Genomic DNA, 23,440 nt, shown 5'->3' on the forward strand with positions numbered 1-23,440 from the left:
AGGTTTCTGCAGCCAGGCGGTGGTGGATCCAGCACTTCAAACTAAAGCTCTATCTCTTCTTCATCTTTGACAGGGAATATTCTCATGGAACATGGTTATTTCCCACGGTTGTGTAATGTTAGATGAACGTGCCTTGGCTCCCACATCCGTAAAATCAGGATTGAGACAGTGATAACCCACTAGTCACCGGATTTGTGAGGAACAAATGGATTGGAAGGTGCTTTTTAACTTTGGAGTGGGCTCCAGTGCCCATTTCCCCAATAATGGAGCAACTCATAGGCTACCTAATTCCGGCCTCATGGAGAAAGGCAGCCAAGAGTCATTTGTCAGCTGTGACCTTTTCATGACAGGCCATCTTCACAAATGGCTATCTCACTGTGGCAAGTGCCAACAAAATAGGCACTCCCCAGTCAGCGGCTTTGATGTTCCTCCTGAAGTCGGTCGACTGCATCTCTTAGCATCCGAGTGGCAATTGTTCAGATTTTTTCTTTGCAGGGTAATTGCACAGAAATGACAGCCCTTGGGGGGATGGCAGCAGCTGAGAGTTGTTTGATTGTGCTTCAGGACTGGGAACCCCTTCCAAGCTCATGTAGCTATCAAGATGGAGCAGGGACCTAATGGCCACTGTCCCAAGACCCACTGTTAAGCCCCTGCCTGGCTGGCAGCATGCTGTCCCCAAAGGGACTGTGGCTTCACAGCTGGGGTTTGCAGAGCATGCTGGAAGCACCTGCCAGGTGTCCCCTTTCTTTACTAGAATCTGCAACCCTCAGCCCCAGGTTGATATGTCCCTGGTCTGGACTCTGCCGTCTGGAGAGGTCGGCAGAATTGCCCAAGGTCACGCCATCAGTGAGTGGTTGAGCTGGGGCTCCCACAAGGCACGTCTGCTTCCATCACCCATGCCCTTTCCATCATGGTGCTGGGTCCGCAGTGACAGCGAGAAGGTTTCAGCCTCCCAGCAGGGCTGTTTGGTCCTCTTCCCCACGTCCCCTCCCTTTCTTCCACCTCTTTCCTTTTCCTTGCCCTGCTCAGCTTTCCCCTTCCCCTCATTCTCCTTCACTTCCTCCTTTAGAACATTTTGTAGCCTGTTCTCTGGGCCGGGCACTGTTGCAGGATCCTGCACTTGAGATGTTCATGGTTTTAGATGAGCAGCAAGTTTGTACATCGACCATTTACAGGTTTGCCTCCTGCTTTCACATAGAAGCCACCTGACTATGCTGAGCTCCGCCTTGAATGAGTGGTACGTGACTCATTCAGAAAGACTTGTACGACTGATTCAGGGAGGAAAAGAGAGACAGGCAGAGGGATGAAAGTGGACTTCCTGCCTGCCCACCTTTTCTGTCCAGCTGATGGGTTACCAGCTCCAGTCAGAGGCAGCCATCCTGAGTGGCTGTTGTGCACCTGTGGCACTCCACAGACATCCCAGTCCTTCTGATGGGCTCCTTACAAATGCACAGATGCATGATTTTCAACCTGGAGGACTCTGGAGGGCATGTACATTTGAGAATAAGTTAATCAAGTTCCAAGATAAATTTCTGTTGGATTGAACTAAAATTACAGGTTAATTTGAGAATTGTCTTCCCCTCCAAAAAGGTGGAATGTTTCTTATTTTATGTGGATCTTCTTTTAAGATCTTTAATAGATTTTATATTTGCTTCCATTAAGTCGATATGCTTGGGACAGTCCCAGTCTCCCCTGTCATCCCCACGTCCCTTCCCATTAGCTCTTCCTTTTACTCTCAACTTGGGCGAGAAATCATAGGGTCACCTTATGGATAAGGTACACATATACATAAGGTCTTGTGTATTCTTTTTGATGATTCCCAGATACATGATAGGTTTAGTTGCAATTGTGAGTTATTACCTATTTTCAGTTATGTTTTGGGCTTATTTGATATTGATGTAAAGAAATGTTACTAATTTTTATAAGTCTTTCCAGACTCCCTTATTCTATCTCTGGAGCCAGACTGCTGGGTCCAAAGTCCCTATCTCTGTCACTTATAGCCCTGTGACCTTGAGCAAGTCACTTAACCACTCCATGCCCTAGCGTACTCATCTTTCAAGTGTGCGTGATAGGTACACCTACCTCTTAAGATTCTTGTGAGAATGTGTCTGTTGATTTTTTGCATTTGGTCGTAATGTCTACAAATAATCACAGCTTCGTAGCCTCCTTTCTGATTCTTACGCCTCATTTCTTTTTCTTAGCAGCGTGTCAATGTCCTCGTCTGCTTATTCCAGCATCTCTCTCATTTCCATTGGTTGATTTTTCCCTGGATTATGGATAGTTTCCTTCTTCTTTGCATGCATGGTAATTTTTGATTGGATGGTAGGCATTGTAGATTTTACGTGTTAGGTACTGGATTTTGTATTTTCTTTAATAGTGGAGTTTTGATATGTAGGTATGTTCTTTTGGATTAATTTTATCCTTTCAAGACTTGCTTTTTTTTTAAACATCTTTATTGGGGTATAATTGCTTTACAATGGTGTGTTAGTTTCTGCTTTATAACAAAGTGAATCAGTTATACATACACATATGTTCCCATATCTCTTCCCTCTTGCGTCTCCCTCCCACCCTCCCTACCCCACCCCTCCAGGTGGTCACAAAGCACCGAGCTGATCTCCCTGTGCTATGCGGCTGCTTCCCACTAGCTATCTACCGTACGTTGGGTAGTGTATATATGTCCATGTCTCTCTCTCGCTTTGTCACAGCTCACCTCAAGGCTTGCTTTTAAGCTTTGTTAGGTTGGGTCAAGAGCTGCCTTTAGTCGAGGACTAACGTATCCCCGCTGCTGAGGCAACACACTTCTGAGGACTCTACCTGATGCCTTGTGTGTCGTGGGGTCTTTTCACTCTGGGTCGTGGGAACACAAGCTCTTCCCAGCTCTGTGTGAGCTCCAGCAATGGCTCTGCCTATTATTTCTGGTGGTTCTTTCCCTGGCCTGGCATAGGTTTGTTATTTGGGTTTTTTTCAAACATGCACAGTATTCAGCCAAAGCCCCTTGCAAATCTCTGGATCTCTCTCTCTCTCTCTCTCTCTCTCTCTCTCTCTCTCTCTCTCTCTCTCTCTCTCAGCAGCTCCCTTCTCTTCAGGACTCTGCCCCACAAATTCTAGGCACAGGGGCCTCCCAAACTCTGCTTTTGTTTTCTGAAAGTACTGAGCCTGCTGGTCTCTCCCTGGGTTCCCCAACACACCCTTTTGTGTACTAGGAACTGCATTCAGGCTGTAAGCTGGGGCAACCGTGGGGCTCACCTTGTCTATTTCCCTTCTCTCAAGTATCCCAGTTCTGTGCTGCCTGTTGTCCAGTGTCTGAAAACCATTGCATCATGTGATTTGTCTAGTTTTCTAGCTGTGGGAAAGCAAATCTGGTTACAGAGTAAATTTGTTCCCTGTTCCTGTATCATGGCCAGAAGCAGAACTTTCTAACCTATCCCTTTTTGATTGATTTTTACTTCTAACAGATCCTTAAAAAGAAAAAAAACCTATCCTTCTGTTATTGATTTCTACTTTTAGTATGTTTTAGATAGAGAACAAAGTGTATATGATAGCAAGTCTTTGGAATTTATTGAGGCTTACCTTGTGGCTTTATTTGTCCTCAAAAAGGCTGAGTATTTTCTGTTAGATATGGAGACAGGAGCAGTAGAGGCAGGGAGGACCCAGGTCATGAGAGTCCTGACAGCTACACTGAGAAGCTCAGACCTTTTGAGGGAACATTGACAAGATTTAGGCACTTCGTAGAGAGTATCTCTCAGGATATATTCATTAGTAGTTCTAGAAGTCAGTCTCTGTTGGCCAGTCCTCCTCTCCTGACCTCTGCTCTCGTTGGTTCTAGGGGTTGGGGGCCGTGTCTTAGTCTGACCTGGTCTCTTCCTTCTACTTGCCAGTGTGAGATGGAGGTTAAGGTTGCAGTCCCAGCCCCCATCAAGAGCTGGATTGGTTTCTGGGGACTGAGGGGCCCTGACGCCAGACACTTCAGCAAGGATAAGGTTCCAGTCTCTCGATGCCCACCTCTGTGTTCTGTTAGCAGAATTTTAATTGATGGATCCAGAAACGAAGGCAATACTTCAGTTCATCTTCGGTGCATTCTCTTGCTGCTTTTGCACAAAGTATATATAAATTTCTCATAAATTTTCTCTAGGAGCACTTCAATATAAATGAAAGTGACATGACCGTATTTTCTGCTCACCCACGATTTCTGGTACTATTTTAATGATGTTGCTTCCATCTGGGTGGTGTGTCTACCACATAACCGTTCACCCATCCATTATTCACTCACTATTTCTAGGTTTCACGAGATGCCATGCTTGCGTACTTCATTAGCAATCCCTCCATCAGGAGTGGAACTCTTGCAGTGCAATCAACCACGCATCCTAGTGTGTTTCTGCAGCAGCCTCGGCAATTATGCAGAGGTGGCTGGCGCTTCTGTCAGGAACAGCTCTTCACACACCTGTCATTTCAGAAGTGGCTAGAGCTTACGCATGAGAATAATGTGCTCATTTTCAGATGACATGACAAGAGAGAAAACTGATGGTACAGGTCTTTATAAAGCTTAGAAAAGAAGGCATATTGGAAGGGAATGCATTTTAGGAAGAGGCGAGAAAATCCCTTCATCCACCTACCAAGACTGGGAAAGCCTCCAGACGGTTCTCTTCATGTCTACTCTTGCCCCTGTTTTATCCCTTGAGGCAGACTCTGTCAAAGTCATCTCCCTGAAACACCATTTTAAGGAAAGTTTCTTCCTTTTTTTTTAATTTTTATCTAATATTGGAGCATAGTTGATTAACAATGTTGTGTTAGTTTCAGGTGTACAGCAAAGTGATTCAGTTATACATATACATATCTATTCTTTTTCGAATTCTTTTCCCATTTAGGTTATTACAGAATATTGAGCAGAGTTCCTAAGGGAAGCTTCATAGTTTCCCACTGCTCCCAAAGCAGCACACTTATATTTTTAATTTCTAATTTTTCAAGAGTTTTTTCTCTCTGAATGCTCTCTACGAAATAACATTGTCTTGTTGCTTTAAGGCTACAATAACTCTTGTATCTCTCTGAGAACATTAAGTTTTTCAAAAAATTCCTGCACATTTATTATTACCTCTACGTTCATTAGAGGCTTTCCCAGGTATGTGGCCATCCTTGGTGGTCTGCTCATATTTAAGAGTGGAGTACTTGGGCTTCCCTGGTGGCACAGTGGTTGAGAGTCCGCCTGCCGATGCAGGGGATACAGGTTCATGCCCCGGTCCGAGAAGATCCCACATGCCGCGGAGCGGCTGGGCCCGTGAGCCATGGCCGCTGAGCCTGCGCGTCCAGAGCCTGTGCTCCGCAAGGGGAGAGGCCACACAGTGAGAGGCCCGTGTACCCACCCCCCCCCCAAAAAAAGGGTCGAGCACTTAAAAGCTACTTGGAGGCTCTGACCTGTAAGTAGGGCTTGCAGACTGTGACCTTCACGCTGCTGTGACTGGGCTGGACCACTCACTTGGTGAATTCCCAATGTCTGTAACTTTAGAGCTTTCTTGAAATCTGGTCAGAGTGCCCAGAGAAGACCAGTCTCCTGCCTAAATGGTAAAGGCCTTGCTGCCCATATGTCAGGAGCCAAATGAGGGAAGAGAACTGAGATTTTAGTAGTCAGTATGTAGAGTTTTACTTGAGTCCTTCTGCCTTAAAGAGAGCAGTAGATGCATGTTGTAAATCTACTGTCTTTCTCCAGGAATCTCAATTGTTAATATTTTTCTACATTGTGCATGTTTTTTTATAATTAGAAATGAAAAAACTTTTTAAAGGAGGAAAGAAAACTCTCAATATTATAAACTATTGTTTTATCTTTTTCCTGCAACCCAAAGGAGACTCTATTTAACTAATTATAGTAATGATAACCAAAATAATACTAGTGGTAAGAATACAGCAGCTACTATTTATTTGGGGCTCATTAGGTACCACAGACTCTACAGGCATTGTTCCCTGTCATTTTATTGTTTGCTTTTCAGAGATAAAACTGAGACTCAGAGAGGTTAAGCAGCTTGTCCAGGTCACACAGCTAGTTAGGTGGTAAGTTTTTACGTAGGAGGTAACGGATCAGCCATAAACACAAGAAATAAACCTATGCTGACTAGTTTAAGGCGGTGCTCTTAATTTGTTTGAGATTTTTGCACTTTAATTATGCAGATGATGGTTGAGTGGCAATGTCTTTCCAGGCATAGAAATCAAGTTTTCTATCTTAAATTTAAGCACTAATGATGTTTATTTAGCCGGGTGTTATTTCATTCAATAAACATTAACCCAACACACCTTTACTGAGTCCACTCCCCTCCTGATGCAAGATAAAGGAGAGAGTCTTAAATTTTGAACCCATCCTGCAAAGCGTGGTTTAAACTGACCTGCTTTTTGAGAGGGCCAGCCACTAGAATACGAGTACATTCTTATATTTAAATAGTGTTTCATCAGCATCTCCTCCCAGCATTTGGATGTGAGATTCCTAATGTGACTCCTTTCTGACCCCTCTCTTTCCACATGGAGGGACTTTGCTAGTGACATCCTGGCCTCTCTGCATTCCTTGCCCACTTCTCTCCAAGGAGAGTGTTACCTGATTGGCGAGATTAAAGTAGGAACTGAGCATGCTCAGCGCAACTCCCTCCTCTCTTTGGAAGCCAGCCTGCCTGCAGGAAGCCCCCATTTTCTGACTACAATGTGATGAGCTAGGGGGGAGGCCTGCTGTTTGGAGGACTGTCCACTCCTTTGCAAACACATCTGAGCCGCATTCTCCAGTCTAGTTTCCATCAATCTTAGAGCTGACATTTGGTGTCTGTCTGGCTCACCCATGCATCCAGTTGTATATGTTTCCAAACTTGTGCAAGGAGGAGGGGTGTAAGGTCTTGAACTTCTTAGAATCTCAATAATTCTCTGATGATTGACAGGTTGATTTTATTTTGTGTTTAAAGGACATCCCAATGAATAGAAGAAACTACTCCTTCAAAACTGCACATTCTACCAGGGAAACCAGTTAGGAAGTTGTTTGAACTTCACATCTAAAATAAGAGTATTTAGCAGCATATTGTTTTGCAAATGAATTTTTATTAATTTAGGTAGCTTGAATATTTAATTAAGCCTGTCATTAATACCTCATAGAAATGCAAATCTGTATCTTTTCCCAGGAGTTCTTTTGAACAAGGATGAAAGCCCTCTGCAGAGGCGTATTCTCATAGGGCTAGAATTAAGACATTAAGCTTTCCGAAGAAGAAAGAGGATGTTAGAGAATCTTTCTTTTGTTAATTTCACTGTGCAAGTTGTTCTCGAAGTACATGCAAAAGGCTTTACACTTATCCCACATTTTAGGAATGACTTTGCATAAGTAAAATGAGATATCCCTCATGGCCACCTTACTCTGCCCTGCATCTCTGCAGGGGACTAGGCCTTACAGGATATTTGGGCCACTACCTGTCCAGTGGTGGGGAAGATTGAAACCACATGGAGGAAATGTGGAAATATGAGCTCATGCAGGTGTGTAAGGAGGGGACCTCTCATCCATTTCTTGTTCACCTGCCTGTCACTCATGTTCTTCCTTTTTAGTAACTTTAACAGGCTTGCCAAAGCCCTTTCTGTTGCCTCCGGAGAAAGGCTACCTACCTCCCCTTAGCAGTGACGGTCTCTGTAATGTGGTTTCTGTCTGACCTCTAGGTCCTTATCTTCCACTTTTCCTTTCAGCTTTGGTCTAATTCACCCTCTCACTAACCCCATAGAGACCCCATTCACTCCTGCCTCAGTGCCTTTGGTTGTGCTGTTCCCTCTTCCTTAATGCCTGGATCCTTCAATATCCAGTTCAAAAGCTGATATCTTCACAACCTTCCCTGACCCCTCCCCCTCTTCCATCCTCTAAAATATCATAGTGCTATATATGGACCTCCTTTATGCCACCAACCATGTTCTACCTTTAATAATAAAATTGATACTAACAATAAACAGGGCTTCCCTGGTGGTGCAGTGGTTGAGAGTCCGCCTGCCGATGCAGGGGACACAGGTTTGTGCCCTGGTCCGGGAAGATCCCACATGCCGCGGAGCGGCTGGGCCCGTGAGCCATGGCCGCTGAGCCTGTGCTTCCGGAGCCTGTGCTCCGCAACCAGAGAGGCCACAACAGTGAGAGGCCCGCGTACTGCCAAAAAAAAAACAAAACAATAAACAACAACAGCTAGCCATCATTCAACACTTCAGTGTGTCAGGCACTGTACAGTCAATGAAAAGTAGTAGATTATTTATTTATTTATTTTCTTTCAAGTATTTGTTTTTGGGGTTTTTTTTGTTTTTTAACATCTTTATTGGGGTTTAATTGCTTTACAATGGTGTGTCAGTTTCTGCTTTATAACAAAGTGAATCAGTTATACATATACATATGTTCCCATATCTCTTCCCTGTTGCACCTCCCTCCCTCCCACCCTCCCTATCCCACCCTTCTAGGTGGTCACAAAGCACCGAGCTGATCTCCCTGTGCTATGCAGCTGCTTCCCACTAGCTATCTATTTTACGTTTGGTAGTGTATATATGTCCATGCCACTCTCTCACTTTGTCACAGCTTCCCCTTCCCCCTCCCCATATCCTCAAGTCCATTCTCTAGTAGGTCTGTGTCTTTATTCCTGTCTTGCCCCTAGGTTCTTCATGACCTTTTTTTTTTTTTTAGTTTCCATGTATATGTATTAGCATATGGTATTTGTTTTTCTCTCTCTGACTTACTTCACTCTGTATGACAGACTCTAGGTCCATCCACCTCACTACAAATAACTCAATTTTGTTTCTTTTTATGGCTGAGTAGTATTCCATTGTATATATATGCCACATCTTCTTTATCCATTCATCTGTCGATGGGCACTTAGGTTGCTTCCACGTTCTGCCTATTGTAAATAGAGCTGCAGTGAACATTTTGGTACATGACTCTTTTTGAATTATGGTTTTCTCAAAGTAGTAGATTATTTAATAATCAAAATAACCTTACTGGGGACTTATTTTGCTTCTGGCCATAACGGAATTGAAGCATCAGATTATCCCCTCACCTAAAACGAAACAAAACAAAACAAAAACAATGAACATAATGTATGAAATAATGTGTTTTTTAAAACACTGGACAACAGTCAAAAGTGATCCCTGAGAAACAGGGAGCAAATGAGTTGAGCCCTGTGACTGTCCTGGGTACGGCCCTGAAAGAGCTACCAGGCCATGGCGCAGGGGAAGGAAACCAGGCAGAACCTGGTGGACTCCTCGAGTGAAGAAGACAAAGCTAGGAATTCGGAGAAGCTAAGTCATGTGCATGACTAAATAAACATAACACCCGGCTGAATAAACATCATTAGTGCTTAAATTTAAGATAGAAAAATTGATTTCTATGCCCGGAAAGACATTGCCACCCACCCCATCATCTAGATAATTAAAGTGCAAAAATATCAAACAAATTTAGAGTACTGGCTCTGGAGCCTGTGCCTTTCACCATGGTGCCTACTTCCCTCCTCAATTCTGAGCTCTTTCAGGATTAGTGTTTAGTGACGCACCCGTCCCCCATTCCCTGGGTGCGTCACACATTCCTTTATATTATACATATTTGGTGCTCATGAAATTTTTTTGGATGAATGAACAAAGATGTAAATATATTTTCTGTTTGTGAACTTACTGTGAAAAAAATAACGGTGGGAAAAAAGAGTTTGCTGGAAGACTGTTAGGATCTGTAAAGCACTTCAGAGACTCAGTTTCCAAGTGTCCCCATGAGGAAGTAATCAGACAGCGCTCTTGGGGCCCCATTCTCACAGGGCATCGCCCAGTCTTGCAAGGACATTGGACCACCTCTACGAGCTGTGCAGGCTCCTCCACACAAGCTGAGTATAGTTGCTGGCCCTCGAAGAAAGCCCACCTGGAAGGCGCAGGCCAGTGATCCGTAATTACCATGGAAACAGATCACCGGACTGTCACAAGTGGCTGTCACCTGGTGCTCCAAACTAGGGAAAGACTGGTAGCATCCTTTTGATAACAAGACTTCATGTTTCCTTTCAAGCAGGGAAATGAAGTGTCTTCTTCCAGAGAAGCTGTTTTCATGCTGTAGTTCTGTGTGTTATTGCCTCTGATCCCTGTTGCTCGTGGGCTGCTTTGTGATCCAAATATGCAGGTCCCCACAGCGTGTCTTTGAAGAACTAGTTTCACTTGTTGTCCTTCCTTCTCCATGGCCTGTGGTAAGCGCCACCCCTCCAAGAAGCCTTTGCAGGTCCCCCAGCAGAGTTTTCTTTTCCAGCCAATAATACCCAAAGTGGGCTATTTGCTTCTTTGGGGCACTTTTTCCTCCTTCCTGCAGCAGAGTTTTTCCTGAAGGACAGATCACACAGGTGAAATCTGATCTCTTTAAACTGGGATTTGCCTTCCTCTGAAGGACACACAATGGGCACAGGAAAATTGCACAGCCCTGGGAGAACCCGGGCCACCATCTTCTGCCAGCCTCTGTGCCGTGTAAATATTTTCCCTTGGGCCAGCTACTTTATAACCTCTGAATATAAACATACAAATCTTAAAAATAGGTTACGTAGCAGCAAACAAAATTCCATTTTTTTTATTGTGGTACAATACACGTAACATGAAATGTACCACCTTAACCATTTTTTCAGGATCCAGTTCAGTGGCATTAAGTACATTCATGTTGTATGCAGCTGTCACCACCCTCCATCTCCAGAACTTTTAATCTTCCCAAACTGACGCTCTGTCCCCATGAAGCACTAACTCCCACCCCCTCCTCTCCCCAGCCCTTGGCAACCACCATCCTACTTTCTGGCTCTATGAATTTGACTACTCTAGGAAACTCATATAAATGGAATCATACGGGATTTGTCCTTTCGTGACTGGTTGATTTCTCTCGGCATAATGTCATCCATGTTGTAGCATGTGCTAGAATTTCCTTCCTTTTTAAGGCTGCGTAATATTCCACTGTATAGATAGACCCCATTTTGTTTATCCGTACATCTGTTGAGGGGGTTCTTGGGTTGCTTTGACTTCGGCTATTGTGAATATATTCCACAAACCTTTAAAGATGAAATGAAAGGCTTCATCGAGATATGATGCTTGTGTAGGCTACTTTTGGGGTTGTACTTTAGCTTCCTGTGCAGGGGAGAGGCGTGCACACTTACAGGGACCTGCCTTTAGGGGCTCGGGTGGTGAAATCAGAGAAGCAGTAGACTATGTTGTTCCCTGTAGCAAGTTTCCTAGAGAAAGTGTAAGAGGTAGTGATAGCAGAGAAAAAATGTAGAGAAGCTGGAATGAACTACTTAGTTGAGTGAATGAGTATAATGAATGGATTCTCTCATCTAGAGGCTGCTGGGCCCCTCGGGTGTTGGGCCCTCCCCTGGAAGAGCTCTGTCCTGGTGGGGTAAGCAGTGTGGTACCAGCTGGGGAGAGGAGCTTGAGAGACAAAAGAAACACAAGGAGGGCGACAGATGTGCAGAGTGAGGATGCTTCAGAGGGGCTCCTTGGGAACCAGAGACGCAAAGGCCAAGTAGGAGATTTTCAGGAGGACAAAGATGAGGGATGTTTGAATCATAGCGAAGAGCTCAGATGATAGACACAAAGAGCATGGTGTGCAAGGCCCTGAACTGTCAGGAGTAATGGAAGTCCCACGTGTGTGGGTGGAGGTGGCAGAACAGACCAGACCTTTCCAGCTGTACCTTAGCTGGGATCGGGGAGGGGAGGGCCTTAGGGGCTGTGTTAGGAAGACTGAATTTTCATCCTTTAAGATGGGAGGCTTGAAGGAATTTGCCCTGGAGAGCAACACAGTTCGATTTACCTCCGAGAGTGATAAATGTGGAATGAACAGCTGGACTCTGAAAGTCCCGCAGCATCTTTATAAGCAGAGAGGCCCTTGCTGTCTTAAACTGCGCACTGAGATTCCAACGCGGCTGCCTTGAGACCTTCTTCAGAATCCCGAATGGATGACCGGCTGCCTGCCTGCACGAATATACATACACCGTGCTTTTGTCAGCCGCGTGCTCTGTCCTCCGCCGTCCCTCCACTTACTGTTCTCTGGTTCTCTGGCTGGCCCCTCCCAGGTCCGAGGAGAGTTGCTTCGCGAGAGGGTGCAGCTGCTGGAGGCCCAGGAGGGACGCTTCGCCGAGTCCCTCGTCTCCCTGCAGTTCCAGAAGGCGGCCAGGATGGCCAAGACCCTGTGGGCATACACTGCCCTCCTGACCATCCAGGACCTGCTCCTGGAGGAGCTGAGCGCGTCAGAGACCCTGACCAAGGCAGCCTGCACGCAGATCCTGGAGTCGCACAGCCCGGTGAGTGACAGACCTGGGAAGGAAGGCGCAGGGGGCCGCACCACATACCTTGGCGTTTCGTTCTGGTGGCCACCTCCACTTCTCCCACCATTAGGTGGGTGGTCCACTGTCCTGTGCCCACTGCAGCGTCCTGGAGAGGGTTGAGTGAGGAAACTTCCATAGGAGGATGGTGCACCCTTGCAGCCCAAGGCTGCTCTATTTCATTGCCTCCAAAGAAGCAAACCTTTTGAATTTTAACATTTTTAAAATCTGGGAAACTGGGGTGCCTCTTGCAGCCAACAGCAGTATTGTATCTTTCATACTACTATGAAAAATAGCTGTGTCGCTTTCAATGACTGGCGCCTTAGATGCTGTGAAATAACGGATTATTTTTTATTTTCAAAATTCTAATTATTCCTACATGCTGCATTTTTTTCAAGGCGTGGGAGGTATACTTGTAAAACAAAAGCTACCGACGTAATGGTTTTGAGGACTAATTTTAGTCCCTGTATGTATAATTTTAGAATTTCATGTATTATTATAATAGTTACAGTGAGGAAAGGGAACTCACATTTATCGAGTGTCGCGTGTGTGGCAGGCAAGCACTAATGGGCTGTGAAATGGGTGTACTCTCATTTAAGCATTAACAATTCATTACTTAATTGTGCGTCTTAAGATGATCATTTAAGCATGATTATTAATAAGTTGCGATTTTATGCTGCTTTGCAGTTACGCGCTTTGTCAGGCATTATGCCAGTTAATCATCGAGCCATGCCATGAAGTCGGTACCTTTTCTGTGCTCAATTCTCAAGTAAAGAAATGAGATTCGGGCAGGTGGCAGGTCAGGTTCTTTCCGAGGTCCACAGAGCTACTGAGTGACAGGAGCCAGAAATGTATCCCTTTCTCACTTCAGACCCCTGGGTCATGTTCATGGACTAGTTGAGCTTGCTAATGGGGGTTCCCGTCATTTCTTTACAGAAGTCATAAATAACATGAGAGCCTGAAGAGTCCAAGCTATTTTTCCAGCAAACATAGTGCACCCTGCACTGTGACACCTGTTTGTAGGGATAGGAAAGAAGGGGAAGCTTTGCTGATATCCCAGCACAAAACATCCAAATGCTGGGTAAATAAAAATAAACATACTTTTTAATGCTTTGTGACTTTGCAAGAGAATGAGGAAAATCCCCGAGGGCTAAGGATAGCCTGGAGAAGCTGAACTCATAGAGGGAGATAGAAGCAAATCCAGAGGCTGAAATCTAGGGGCAAAGGGTGAAACCCAGAACGCCCAGGGATAGGGGATTAATTTGAAGGACTAGGAGATGGGGCTGTGGGATGTCCTGAGGAGACGGAATGCCCAGTGAGGCGGGAAGAGAAAGCCACCTGTGGTCAAAGCAGCCACCAGGGTAACCTGTCCATCTTCAGCCCTGCTGGTGGCAGGGGGTGAGGGGGGCGGGGTGTGAGCTTCCTCTGAATTTGTCACCAGAGGCTTCTTCTAATGTGATGAAGGAATCCAAAAATACTTTAGCCATTCAGTCGGGAAATCTCCAAGGTGATAAATTAAATTTAAATAGGTCCAGGTGGGATGCTTGCCCTGGCGCATGGCTAAAGCTAAGGCAGATCCTGTCCAGAGGAAAATGTTCTCAATCCGGGCACCTCAGGATTTCTATGAGTTCTCAATTAAAATTTAAAGAGTCACTGAACACATAAAGATGCAAGACAAGAGGACCTGTGGGTAAGAGAAACAAAACACCAGCAGATTAAAATCCCCAAGGACCGTAGATGTCTGAATTATCAGTATAGAGTATAAAAGAATGATGTATGAAATTATTTAAAAAGTTAAAGATAATTCCAAAATGATTTCAAAGTTTCATTCACCCAGAGAGCAGAGAGATTCTCAACTTGCATGTATGTGGTAAAAGACCCAAAACAACAAAAAGAAAAATCGACCAAACAGGGAGAAATTGAGAGATGTCTCATCATGGTGGGAACTTTCAGCACACCACCTTCTGTGGTTGAACATCGATCAGATGAAACACCAGTGAAGATACAGATGGACTGAATCACACATTTAACAACCTGTATTTAATGCACACATGCAAAATCTCACAGCTAACGGTTAACGAACATACGTTTTTCTTCAGCTCATATTAGAACAGTTAAAAAGTAATTGACCATGCATTACCCTGTCGACCACCTTTTTGAAAAAGGACAATTAAGTTTAAATCCGTTTTTTTAAGAGATTAAAACTTCCATACTTTGGAAGTATTAAACATACTTCTTAATAATTCATGGATCAAAGAAATCAAATTTTCAAAGAAATGGAAATTTTCAAATCAAAAGAATGGAAATTTTCAAATCAAAGAAATGGAAATTTTAAAATTCAAAGAACAGAAAAATAATGTAGATACGACGTTTCTAACTGCTTTTTTTTCTCTCTAAAAAAGCAGTTGTTAGAGAGAAATTTATGCCCTTAACTTATATTGAAAAAGAAGAAAGGCTCACAATTGAAATCATATAAAAAGTTAGTGGGGGGCTTCCCTGGTGGCGCGGTCGTTGAGAGTCCGCCTGCCGATGCAGGGGACACGGGTTCGTGCCCCGGTCCGGGAAGATCCCACATGCCGCGGAGCGGCTGGGCCCGTGAGCCATGGCCGCTGAGCCTGCGCGTCCGGAGCCTGTGCTCCGCGGCGGGAGAGACCAGAACAGTGAGAGGCCCACGTACCGCAAAAAAAAACCCAAAAAACAAAAAACAAAACAAAACAAAAAGTTAGGGGGATAACAACCACAAATGAACCTGTAGAAAGTAGAGGGAAGGAAAAGAGAATAAATAAAATTAAAAACAAAACTACAGTAGAGAGAATCAATAAAATGAAATGTTGAATTTTTTGAGAAAAGTCTAATAAATATACAAATATCCAGAAAGACTGACCATTTAAAAAAGAGATAAGGGACAAGTAATATCCAAAGTATAAAAATCAACATAACAATAGATGCCCTAGAGTTTTAAAAAATAAGAGAATTCTGTGAACAATAATTTTATGTAGATGACTTTAGACATTGCAATGAAAGAAAATTTTCTAAAAAATTATAGATCACCAAGATTGGTTCAACTAGAAAAAAAATCTGTATAGGTCTATTACCACGAAAGAAATTGATTCAGTCGTTTTGAAATCTTCTGACACACGTGCAAAGATATCTTGCCTTGATAGTTTTACAGGTGAGCTCCACCAAACCTTAAGGTAGCAAGTTTTTCCAATCTCATATAAGGATTATTTCTGATGTTAAAAAAAATAGGGAATATTCCTCATTTCATGAAGCTCAGATAACCTTGACACCAAAAGCAGACATGAATAGTACGAGAAAGAACAATTACAGTTGTCTTACTTTGAGCATAGATGTACAATTCGTAAACAAAATATTGACCTAATCCAGCCGTCTGTAAAAAGGATTTAATACAGCATGACCGGACTGAGTTTTTCTCAGGAATGTAAGGTTGGTTTAACATTAAAACATTCATGTACAAAATTCATTAGATTAACAGATTAAAGAAATGACTCCTATGATCATTTCAGTATATACAGAACAAGTATTTTATTGAATTCAGCACCCATTCAACTTAAGACTCCTTAGCAAATTAATAATAGGAGGAAATACCTGCAGGATGTTTACCCAAAACCCACAGTAAATATCGCTGCCGGGTGATTGGCATGGAGGTGGACATTGCCAGGAATTATAGATGAAGCAGGTGAGGCCTTCAGAGGAAGGGCAGGTCCAAGGTCATGTATCAAACAAATGAGGAACAAAATAAGACACTAGGAACCTCTGGCTTTCAGTTCCCAGTTCATCTCTTCATCATAAATGCTCTGAGAAGCACCTCAGTCAAGACACCGAATGGCCCTTTCCACTTGCAACGACCCTTATTCCCATTAGTAATTGGGCAGCACAACACTTACATTTTCAATTTTATCTTAAAGCCCTTTTGAGTAACATCAAAGCTTTCTTATTCTCAAGCGTGTTTAGAATAGAAGAGTTAATGTGTCCTGAATTGGAAGCAACTGATGATAAATCAGAGGATCTGCATGATTAAATTCCTGGTACAGCGATGGATACGATGCCGGGTTTTTTGCAGTGAAGATTTGCATTTGGAGGGAAGACAAACCTGTCATTTTGCTCCTGGTATTAGACTTTCATTCTGCAATCTGATCATTCTGGGAAAACCACTTTCCCATTGGGAACGGGCTTTTAAGCTGTTTCACATTCAGGAGAATTTTAAAAAGCATGAAATGAAATGCTTTGGAAGCAATGACTCCTAAGAAAACTGTATCAAGTTCCCCTCACTTGATGAAAGATTTAGACTCATTTTGTGAAATTGGGACATAGGCAAAGGCATAACTGAATCATGGGCAAATTTAAATGGGATGGACTTACTCATACAGATAATGTGACCCCAGACTAACTGTACCCACTGTATTTGCATTTCAATTTCAGTGGCTGCATATCCACTTTTCCAAGCCTGGACTGGACATCTTTCTCTTCTCCCCCTCTGCCTTACTGCCCACTTGCTGCCAGTCACCCAGTCTGTCGATCCTGCTGGAATTTTCTCACTTCTGACCTTTGCCGCCCAGCTTCACTCTTCAGACAAATCTGAAAACCAAAAATCACACCAAGAGTAGCTTGCACTCACTGAGCTCTCGTTAAGCCCAAGGCATCGTGTTAAGTGTGTAAACTTTCTGTCAACCCCAGGATGATTTTTTTCCCATTCTACAGATGGAGTTGAGGCTTAGGAGGGTTAACGCATTTCACCAGGGTCCCACAGCTGGAAAGCAGAGCCCACACCTCCTGCCTGCAAAGCCTGGCTCCTGTCCTGACATTGATTTCCACCCGCCTTCCTCTTTCCCTCTGCAGTCTCCTCCACGCTGCAGCCAGAGGAGGCTTTCTGAAAAATAAAAATGATCAGTGACAGCCCCATTCCCAGCTCCATATTTTAATATTTATCCTCTACCCCTCCCTCCCTCGGACTCTGAGTTTTAGCCCCTGGACCTTCTTGCAGCTTCCTGAACACTTGAGACACATTCAGGCCTTCATTCCTTGGAAGGACCTCTGCCTAGAATGCTTCTGCTGCCCACGTGCAAACTCCTCTCCACATTCTTAGACAAGCCGAATGTTGCCTCCTCTGTGAAGCCATCCATGATTCCCTTGGACAGAGTTGGTTTCTCCCAGCTCTGTACTCAAATAACTCTCCATCGCGATTCCCAGAGACGGGCTGTTACCTGTCACTGTTACTGTGTTTGAACAACTGTCTCCCACGCTAAACCGTGAGTTTCCAGAGTCTAGGGGCCATATCTCATTCACCCCAGCATCCCTTGTGCCCAATAAAAGGCCTGGAACTGTCTCTCTATCTGCCTGTGTGTCTGTCTTCATCATCATCATTTGTCCATCTGTCCAACCATCCATTCATTCAAAAGGTGCCTACATAATGCTTTCCAGAGACAATAGAAGCGAGAGATGGGGCCCAGAGTCAGAGAAATTAAAATCACTCCTCTCTTGGGTTCTTGGGACTTCAGGAGATTTCCTCACGCTGTCTGCGCCTGAGCTACCTTATCGATAAAATGGGACTACCTTGTGCTGTTTTGTGAAGATTAAATAAATTAATTCATGTAAAGATAGCGTGAATCAAATCTAGCGCAAGGTGGGCATTCGGTATGTGCTAATTGCTGCTATTATTACTATTAGTAAGATATTGCTGATTACTGTGACTCCTTCCACAAGCCAGGTGCCTGCTTCCTGCTGGGGAGAAGGATGAACAAGACAGTCCCAGAGTCCCTACCTGAGCATCTAAACTCTAGTGAAGAGAGCAGGCATTAAGGAAGACAGTTCTAGAACCGAATCTTGGATTCCAGTTGTGCTAAGTGGCAGGGGTTTGGAGGAGAACTGACCTCTGGGAGAACCTCCCATCAGCATCTTAGAACCTGCAGGATACCAGGTTCCCACCTTGTTTCCTGTTCCTAACCAGGGCTAACCCGGTCTCGGAAAACCGAAGTGTGACTCGCCAGCTCTCTGTGCTCTGCCTGTTTTGGGGACACTGGCAGGCGTGGATCTGTCCTTTCCTTCCCCACACTGTGGGCTGGGGGCTGCCTCAGTGGAAGCCTGGTCCGTGACCAGGCTCCGGGCATGCTGACAGAACACGCTGAGGGAAACTCATTAGCGCTGTTGGAAATGCTGTGTTTGGTTATGTTTCCAATTTGGGACGCAGCAACGAGAAGGATGGTCATAATTGGAGATCTCAGTGTGATGGTAGCCCACGCTCAGAGCATTCCAAAGCTTCCACGGCCGTGACGGCACAACCCAGGCACTCTCCACACTATGACTTCAGTTTACCTCTCTGGCCATTTTCTCTTCTGCCTTGGTTTCTGAGCCTCTGGGGGACTTTGAGACCCTTCTGAGCATTTGATGCAAGCTTTGGCCCCTCTGCAGACAGGCAGACGGTTTTGCACAAAATTTAGGAGGACCAAGGGCCACCATCTCCTGATGACACCTAACCAAGGCCTCTTACGATTAAGCCCCATCCTCACTCCACCCCACATAGAACAATGGCCAGTTGGTGAATAATAGATTCGGTGTGTCTGCATTTTACAAGGCTTGGGACCTTCCTGCCTGCCCTCTCTTACCCATCTAAGCAGGCTGTGGACAGTCTCTTGTACCCAGATTCTCTGACTCTGGTGGCCTCGGAATGCAGATTTCTTCTGTCTGGCCAGTGAGAGACAGTATAGCCTGGGGGTTAAGGACACAAACCCTGGAGCCAGCTGGCCTGGCCCCGTATTCTGGTTCTGCCACTTAAGAATTGCATGGCCTGGAAAATTACTTTGTCTCCCTGCCTCAGTTGCATCATTTGTAACAGGGAAAATAAGATACTCCTTACAGTTTTTATAAGGATTCAATGAGATGAATAAACACAGCACTTAGAGTGGGTCAGGCTTGACCTGCGTACTGTCAGTGTTAGGTGTTATCCATGGTTGCTGGTCCAGCACAGCTTTCGCCATGTAGGTTACGTGCTGATAACCCATGTGTTTTAACTCTTTTTTTTTTTTTTGCGGTACGCGGGCCTCTCACTGCTGTGGCCTCTCCCGTTGCGGACCACAGGCTCTGGACGCGCAGATCCAGCAGCCATGGCCCACCCGGACCGAGGCACGAACCCACGTCCCCCGCATCGGCAGGCGGACTCCCAACCACTGCGCCACCAGGGAAGCCCAACCCATGTGTTTTAGAAACAGGTGGGAGCTGCCAGGGAGCTGCTATGTGCTGCAGGTTGGGGGATGGAAACGCAGCCCTGCCCCCCAGGAGCTCACACTCTAGCAGAAAGTGGAGCACTGTCCTAATCTGCTCATGCTGCTGTATCCAAATACCATAGACTGCAGGGCTTAAATAACAAACATTTATTTTCTCACAGTTTTGGAGACTGGGAAGTCTGAGATCAAAGTGCCGGCTGATTCTGTTTCTGTTGAGAAGAATCCTTCCGGGCTTGCAGATGGCTGCCTTCTCACTGTGTCCTCACGTGGCAGAGAGAGGGAGCTCTGGTCTCTTCCTTGTTCTGTAAGGGGACTAATCCCATCTTGGGGGCCCCATCCTTGTAACTTTATCTAAACCTAATTACCCCCAAAGGCCACACCTCCAAGCCCCATCCCACTGGGGATTAGGGATTCAGCATGTGGATTTTGAGGGACCACAAATATTCATTCAGTCTGTGATGGGAAAATACGAGGGATGGTGAGTGGACAGTTGAGGAGGGGGAGTCTGCATCTCCCAGGGGACTTAGGGAGCCGTTAGTAAGTGCCTGACAATTAGCTTTTTTGATTGTAATATAAGTGCCTGACATTCAGCTTCTGATTGTCGAGGCATCCGTTTCAAAGACATCATCTGAAAATAAACAGGTTGCCAACTAAACAACTAGATAAAAGTCAGGCTGCCCCACCCATGAATTTCCCTTTTTTGGAAAGCTCTGGTTGACCTACATACCTGACCTCTTGAGTGACCCTGCTTTGCCCTCCCTGCGCCTCGATTCCTGCTCTTCTGATTTAAGTTCACCAACAAAGAGTGAACCAGTGAAACAATAGGCACCCCACCCTTGACCATCCAAGGGCCATGCTGTCTCTCTCTTTGCGACCCTGCTGTGTGGCCTGGGTGTGCCGTGTACCCTCCAGGGCCTGTGAGGAATAAACCTTGTTTTTTCAAGGTCCTTGATGGTTGTGAGGTTGAGTCGTGCAATCATAAGAACCACAAGGGCTGGTTCAACCTTGACATCAGCCCATCAGGAAAATGCCTGTGGGCGCTGCCCCAGGGAGTGTGGACCCCCAGGCATCTCCAGCTAGTACCATCACAGTCCACAGGCTGAGACCAACACAGAACAGAGCCCTTTCCTGAGGAGGTTCTTCTAAAGCCAGTCCTCGAAAGAAGACTCAGAGTTGGCCAGGCAAACGGGGAAAGGCCCTGCAGGTGGGTGTACAGTGTGTGCAAAGGCACGGAGGTGTGAGAGACCCAGATGCAGTCTCGTCATGCTGTTTGGCACAGCCAGATCCGGGAGACAGCGAAAGGAGGTGGTGCTAGGCTTGCAGCGCCGTGCCAAGCGGGGCGGATTTTATCCTGCGGTCCACCTGCCTTGGGCTCATCACCTGCCCCTCTGTGTGCAGGAGCTCCAGGAGCTGGAGAGGAAGCTGGAGGACCAGCTGGCACACCAAGAGGCGGCCCAGCTGCAGCGGGCCCTGGAGAGTCGGCAGCAGTGGGCAGGTGAGGGGCCTGGGCTTCTGCACGAGCCGGAGGAGGAGACAGATTCTGAAAGGCAGGTTTCGGCTGTCCTGCGACGGGCCCTGAGCAAGGGTCAGAAGTTACTGGAGCGTCACCAGCAGAGGTGAGCCAAGGGCCCAAGGGCAGTGTGTAGGCTCAGTCCCCGCAGGCCAGGGGGGCACCTGGCCTCTCAGACTCAGCGGGATAAGGCCCACCTGGGCTGTCGTGCTGCCGTCTGAGAGGTCCTCCCAGCACTCAGGCACGAGCTGCTAACTTTGTAACAGGCTTCTTCCCTGACCTCTTTTTATACTTCATTTTTTGAGTCTTTTAATATTTAATTTCTATTGAATATTTAATATTGAAGTTTTACTGAAGGTAATATTTTTCAGCTTTTTATTTTGAAATAATTATAGACTCACAAGAAGTTGAAAAAAATAGTGCAGATGTTCCATGGCCCATCACCCAGCTTCCCCCAATGGCAACATCTCACAGGATAACAACACATTATCCAGACCAGGAATTGACATTTGCACGATGCAGTGAATACAGGCCTTACTCAGGCCTCACCATAAACATAATATTTATATCCTGCTTTTGTAAAATTATAAAACAGACAGAACCCCCTGATCTTCTTTTTTGTTGTTGTTTTTTGCATTCTTTTTCGATTAATTAGACAATTAGCCTTTGCCCATGGCATTAAAAACTGTTGAAAAAAATATTTTTTCCCTTACAGAGTCTAGGTATTTTATTTTATTTTTGAGTTACAATTAACATACAAGATTGTATTAGTTTCAGGTGTACAACATAGTGATTCAATATTTTTATACATTATGAAATGATCACTGCAGTAAAACCAGTTACCATCCATCACCATACAAAGTTGTTACAGTATTACTGACTATATTCCCTATGTGTATATTACATCCCCATAACTTATTTATTTTATAGTTGGAAGTTTGTATCTCTTAATCCCCTTCACCTATTTTGGCTTTCCTCCCACCCCCTTCCCCTCAACCCAACCCAGCAACCACCAGTTTGTTCTCTGTATCCATGAGTCTGTTTCTGTCTTGTTTGTTCGTTTGTTTTGTTTTTTACATTCCATATATATAAGTGAAACCATACGGTATTTGTTTGTCTCTGTCTGACTTATTTCACCTAGCATAATACCCTCCAGGTCTATCCATGTTGCTCCAAATGCAAGATTTCATCCATTTTTTACAGCTGAATGATATTCCACTGTGTATATATACCACATCTTCTTTGTCCATTCATCTATGGATGGACACTTAGGTTGCTTCCATATCTTAGCTATTGTAAATAGTGTTGCAGTGAACATAGAGGTACATATATCTTCTGGAAAACATAATTTTTAACAGCTTCATAATTTTCCATTGTGAATATAATGTTGACATGTGAAGGACAGGGTAAAAACTATATATACAGCATGATTTCATTTTTGAAAACATACACACAAATTAACTGAAGCAAATAGGCCAAATTGTAATACATGTAATTTCTGTGTGGTGAGATTACAGGTTATTTTAATGTATTTGATTACGCTTTTCTGTGTAAACACAACATCAAAGTGCAGTTCTGTTTTCCATTGAAATAATTGCATAAAAGACTGAATCTGTTTGATCAGAGGAAAATGCTCAGAGATGTTGACTTGATTTAGACTTGATTTAGGATTTTAGTAACGTATTCCATGCTTCATGGTGGAAAATGCTGATGATCGAGCTTTTGGTATGAAGTGTACCTGCAGATTGGGTTTGGATTGTATTAACCAGCAGGAATGCAGGATGGATAACCCAAGATGCCAACTTTGATTGGCTGAGGGATAGGCTGGGAGGACCTCCTTGTGGGGAAGTCAAGACGCCTGATAGAGACCTCGTGTGATAAGGTGCCACCCAGCCTCTGTGGTCAGAGTCAGGTCCATCGGGAGATGGTTCTGGGCCCGCTTCAACACAAGGTCACATGGTAATTGAAGACTCCAGATCTTGGTGTTCTTGAGCACAAGCATGACAACTAATACTGAGAGTTTTCAACTTAGGATCACGGTTGGAGGTCAGAGGGAAGGAAAAGTGCCCACCGAACTGAGCAGGCATCTTGAGACCGAAAAACAAGGCAGGCAGCTCCACATAACCAATGGATCTGTTTATCTAGGGTAACATCCTCACAAGGTGGGGTCAAGCAGACAATAATCCAGAAGCCTTCATAGCTGCATTCCGCACCACCAAGGGGCCATTGGGACAATTTTATAGTTAACCTAAGGTATGGGGATAGGTGCTTGGAAATAGGACGTGCATTCCTAAGTCAAGATTTATGAACAGGTAACTAGTCTCGTGGGTGCCAAGAATACTTCAGGGAAGGTTTTCATCCTTGCCTGGGGACGAACAAAGCATAGAGGC

General features: G+C 44.8%; 1 protein-coding gene across 1 annotated transcript in view; it reads left to right on the forward strand.

Moving 5' to 3' along the window:
* Positions 1-23,440, forward strand: part of EVC2 (EvC ciliary complex subunit 2) — a gene marked incomplete at both ends in the record, with an annotated part of 139,208 nt that overhangs the window by 102,549 nt on the left and 13,219 nt on the right. The window contains 2 exons of the mRNA XM_082838642.1: positions 12,051-12,278; positions 20,939-21,156. Coding sequence (XP_082694768.1) covers positions 12,051-12,278; positions 20,939-21,156 — 446 coding nt within the window. The remainder of the gene's footprint in view (positions 1-12,050; positions 12,279-20,938; positions 21,157-23,440) is intronic.

Source organism: Leucopleurus acutus (assembly GCF_964270905.1).
Source record: "Leucopleurus acutus genome assembly, chromosome: 4".
NCBI classification, from domain to species: Eukaryota; Metazoa; Chordata; class Mammalia; order Artiodactyla; family Delphinidae; genus Leucopleurus; species Leucopleurus acutus.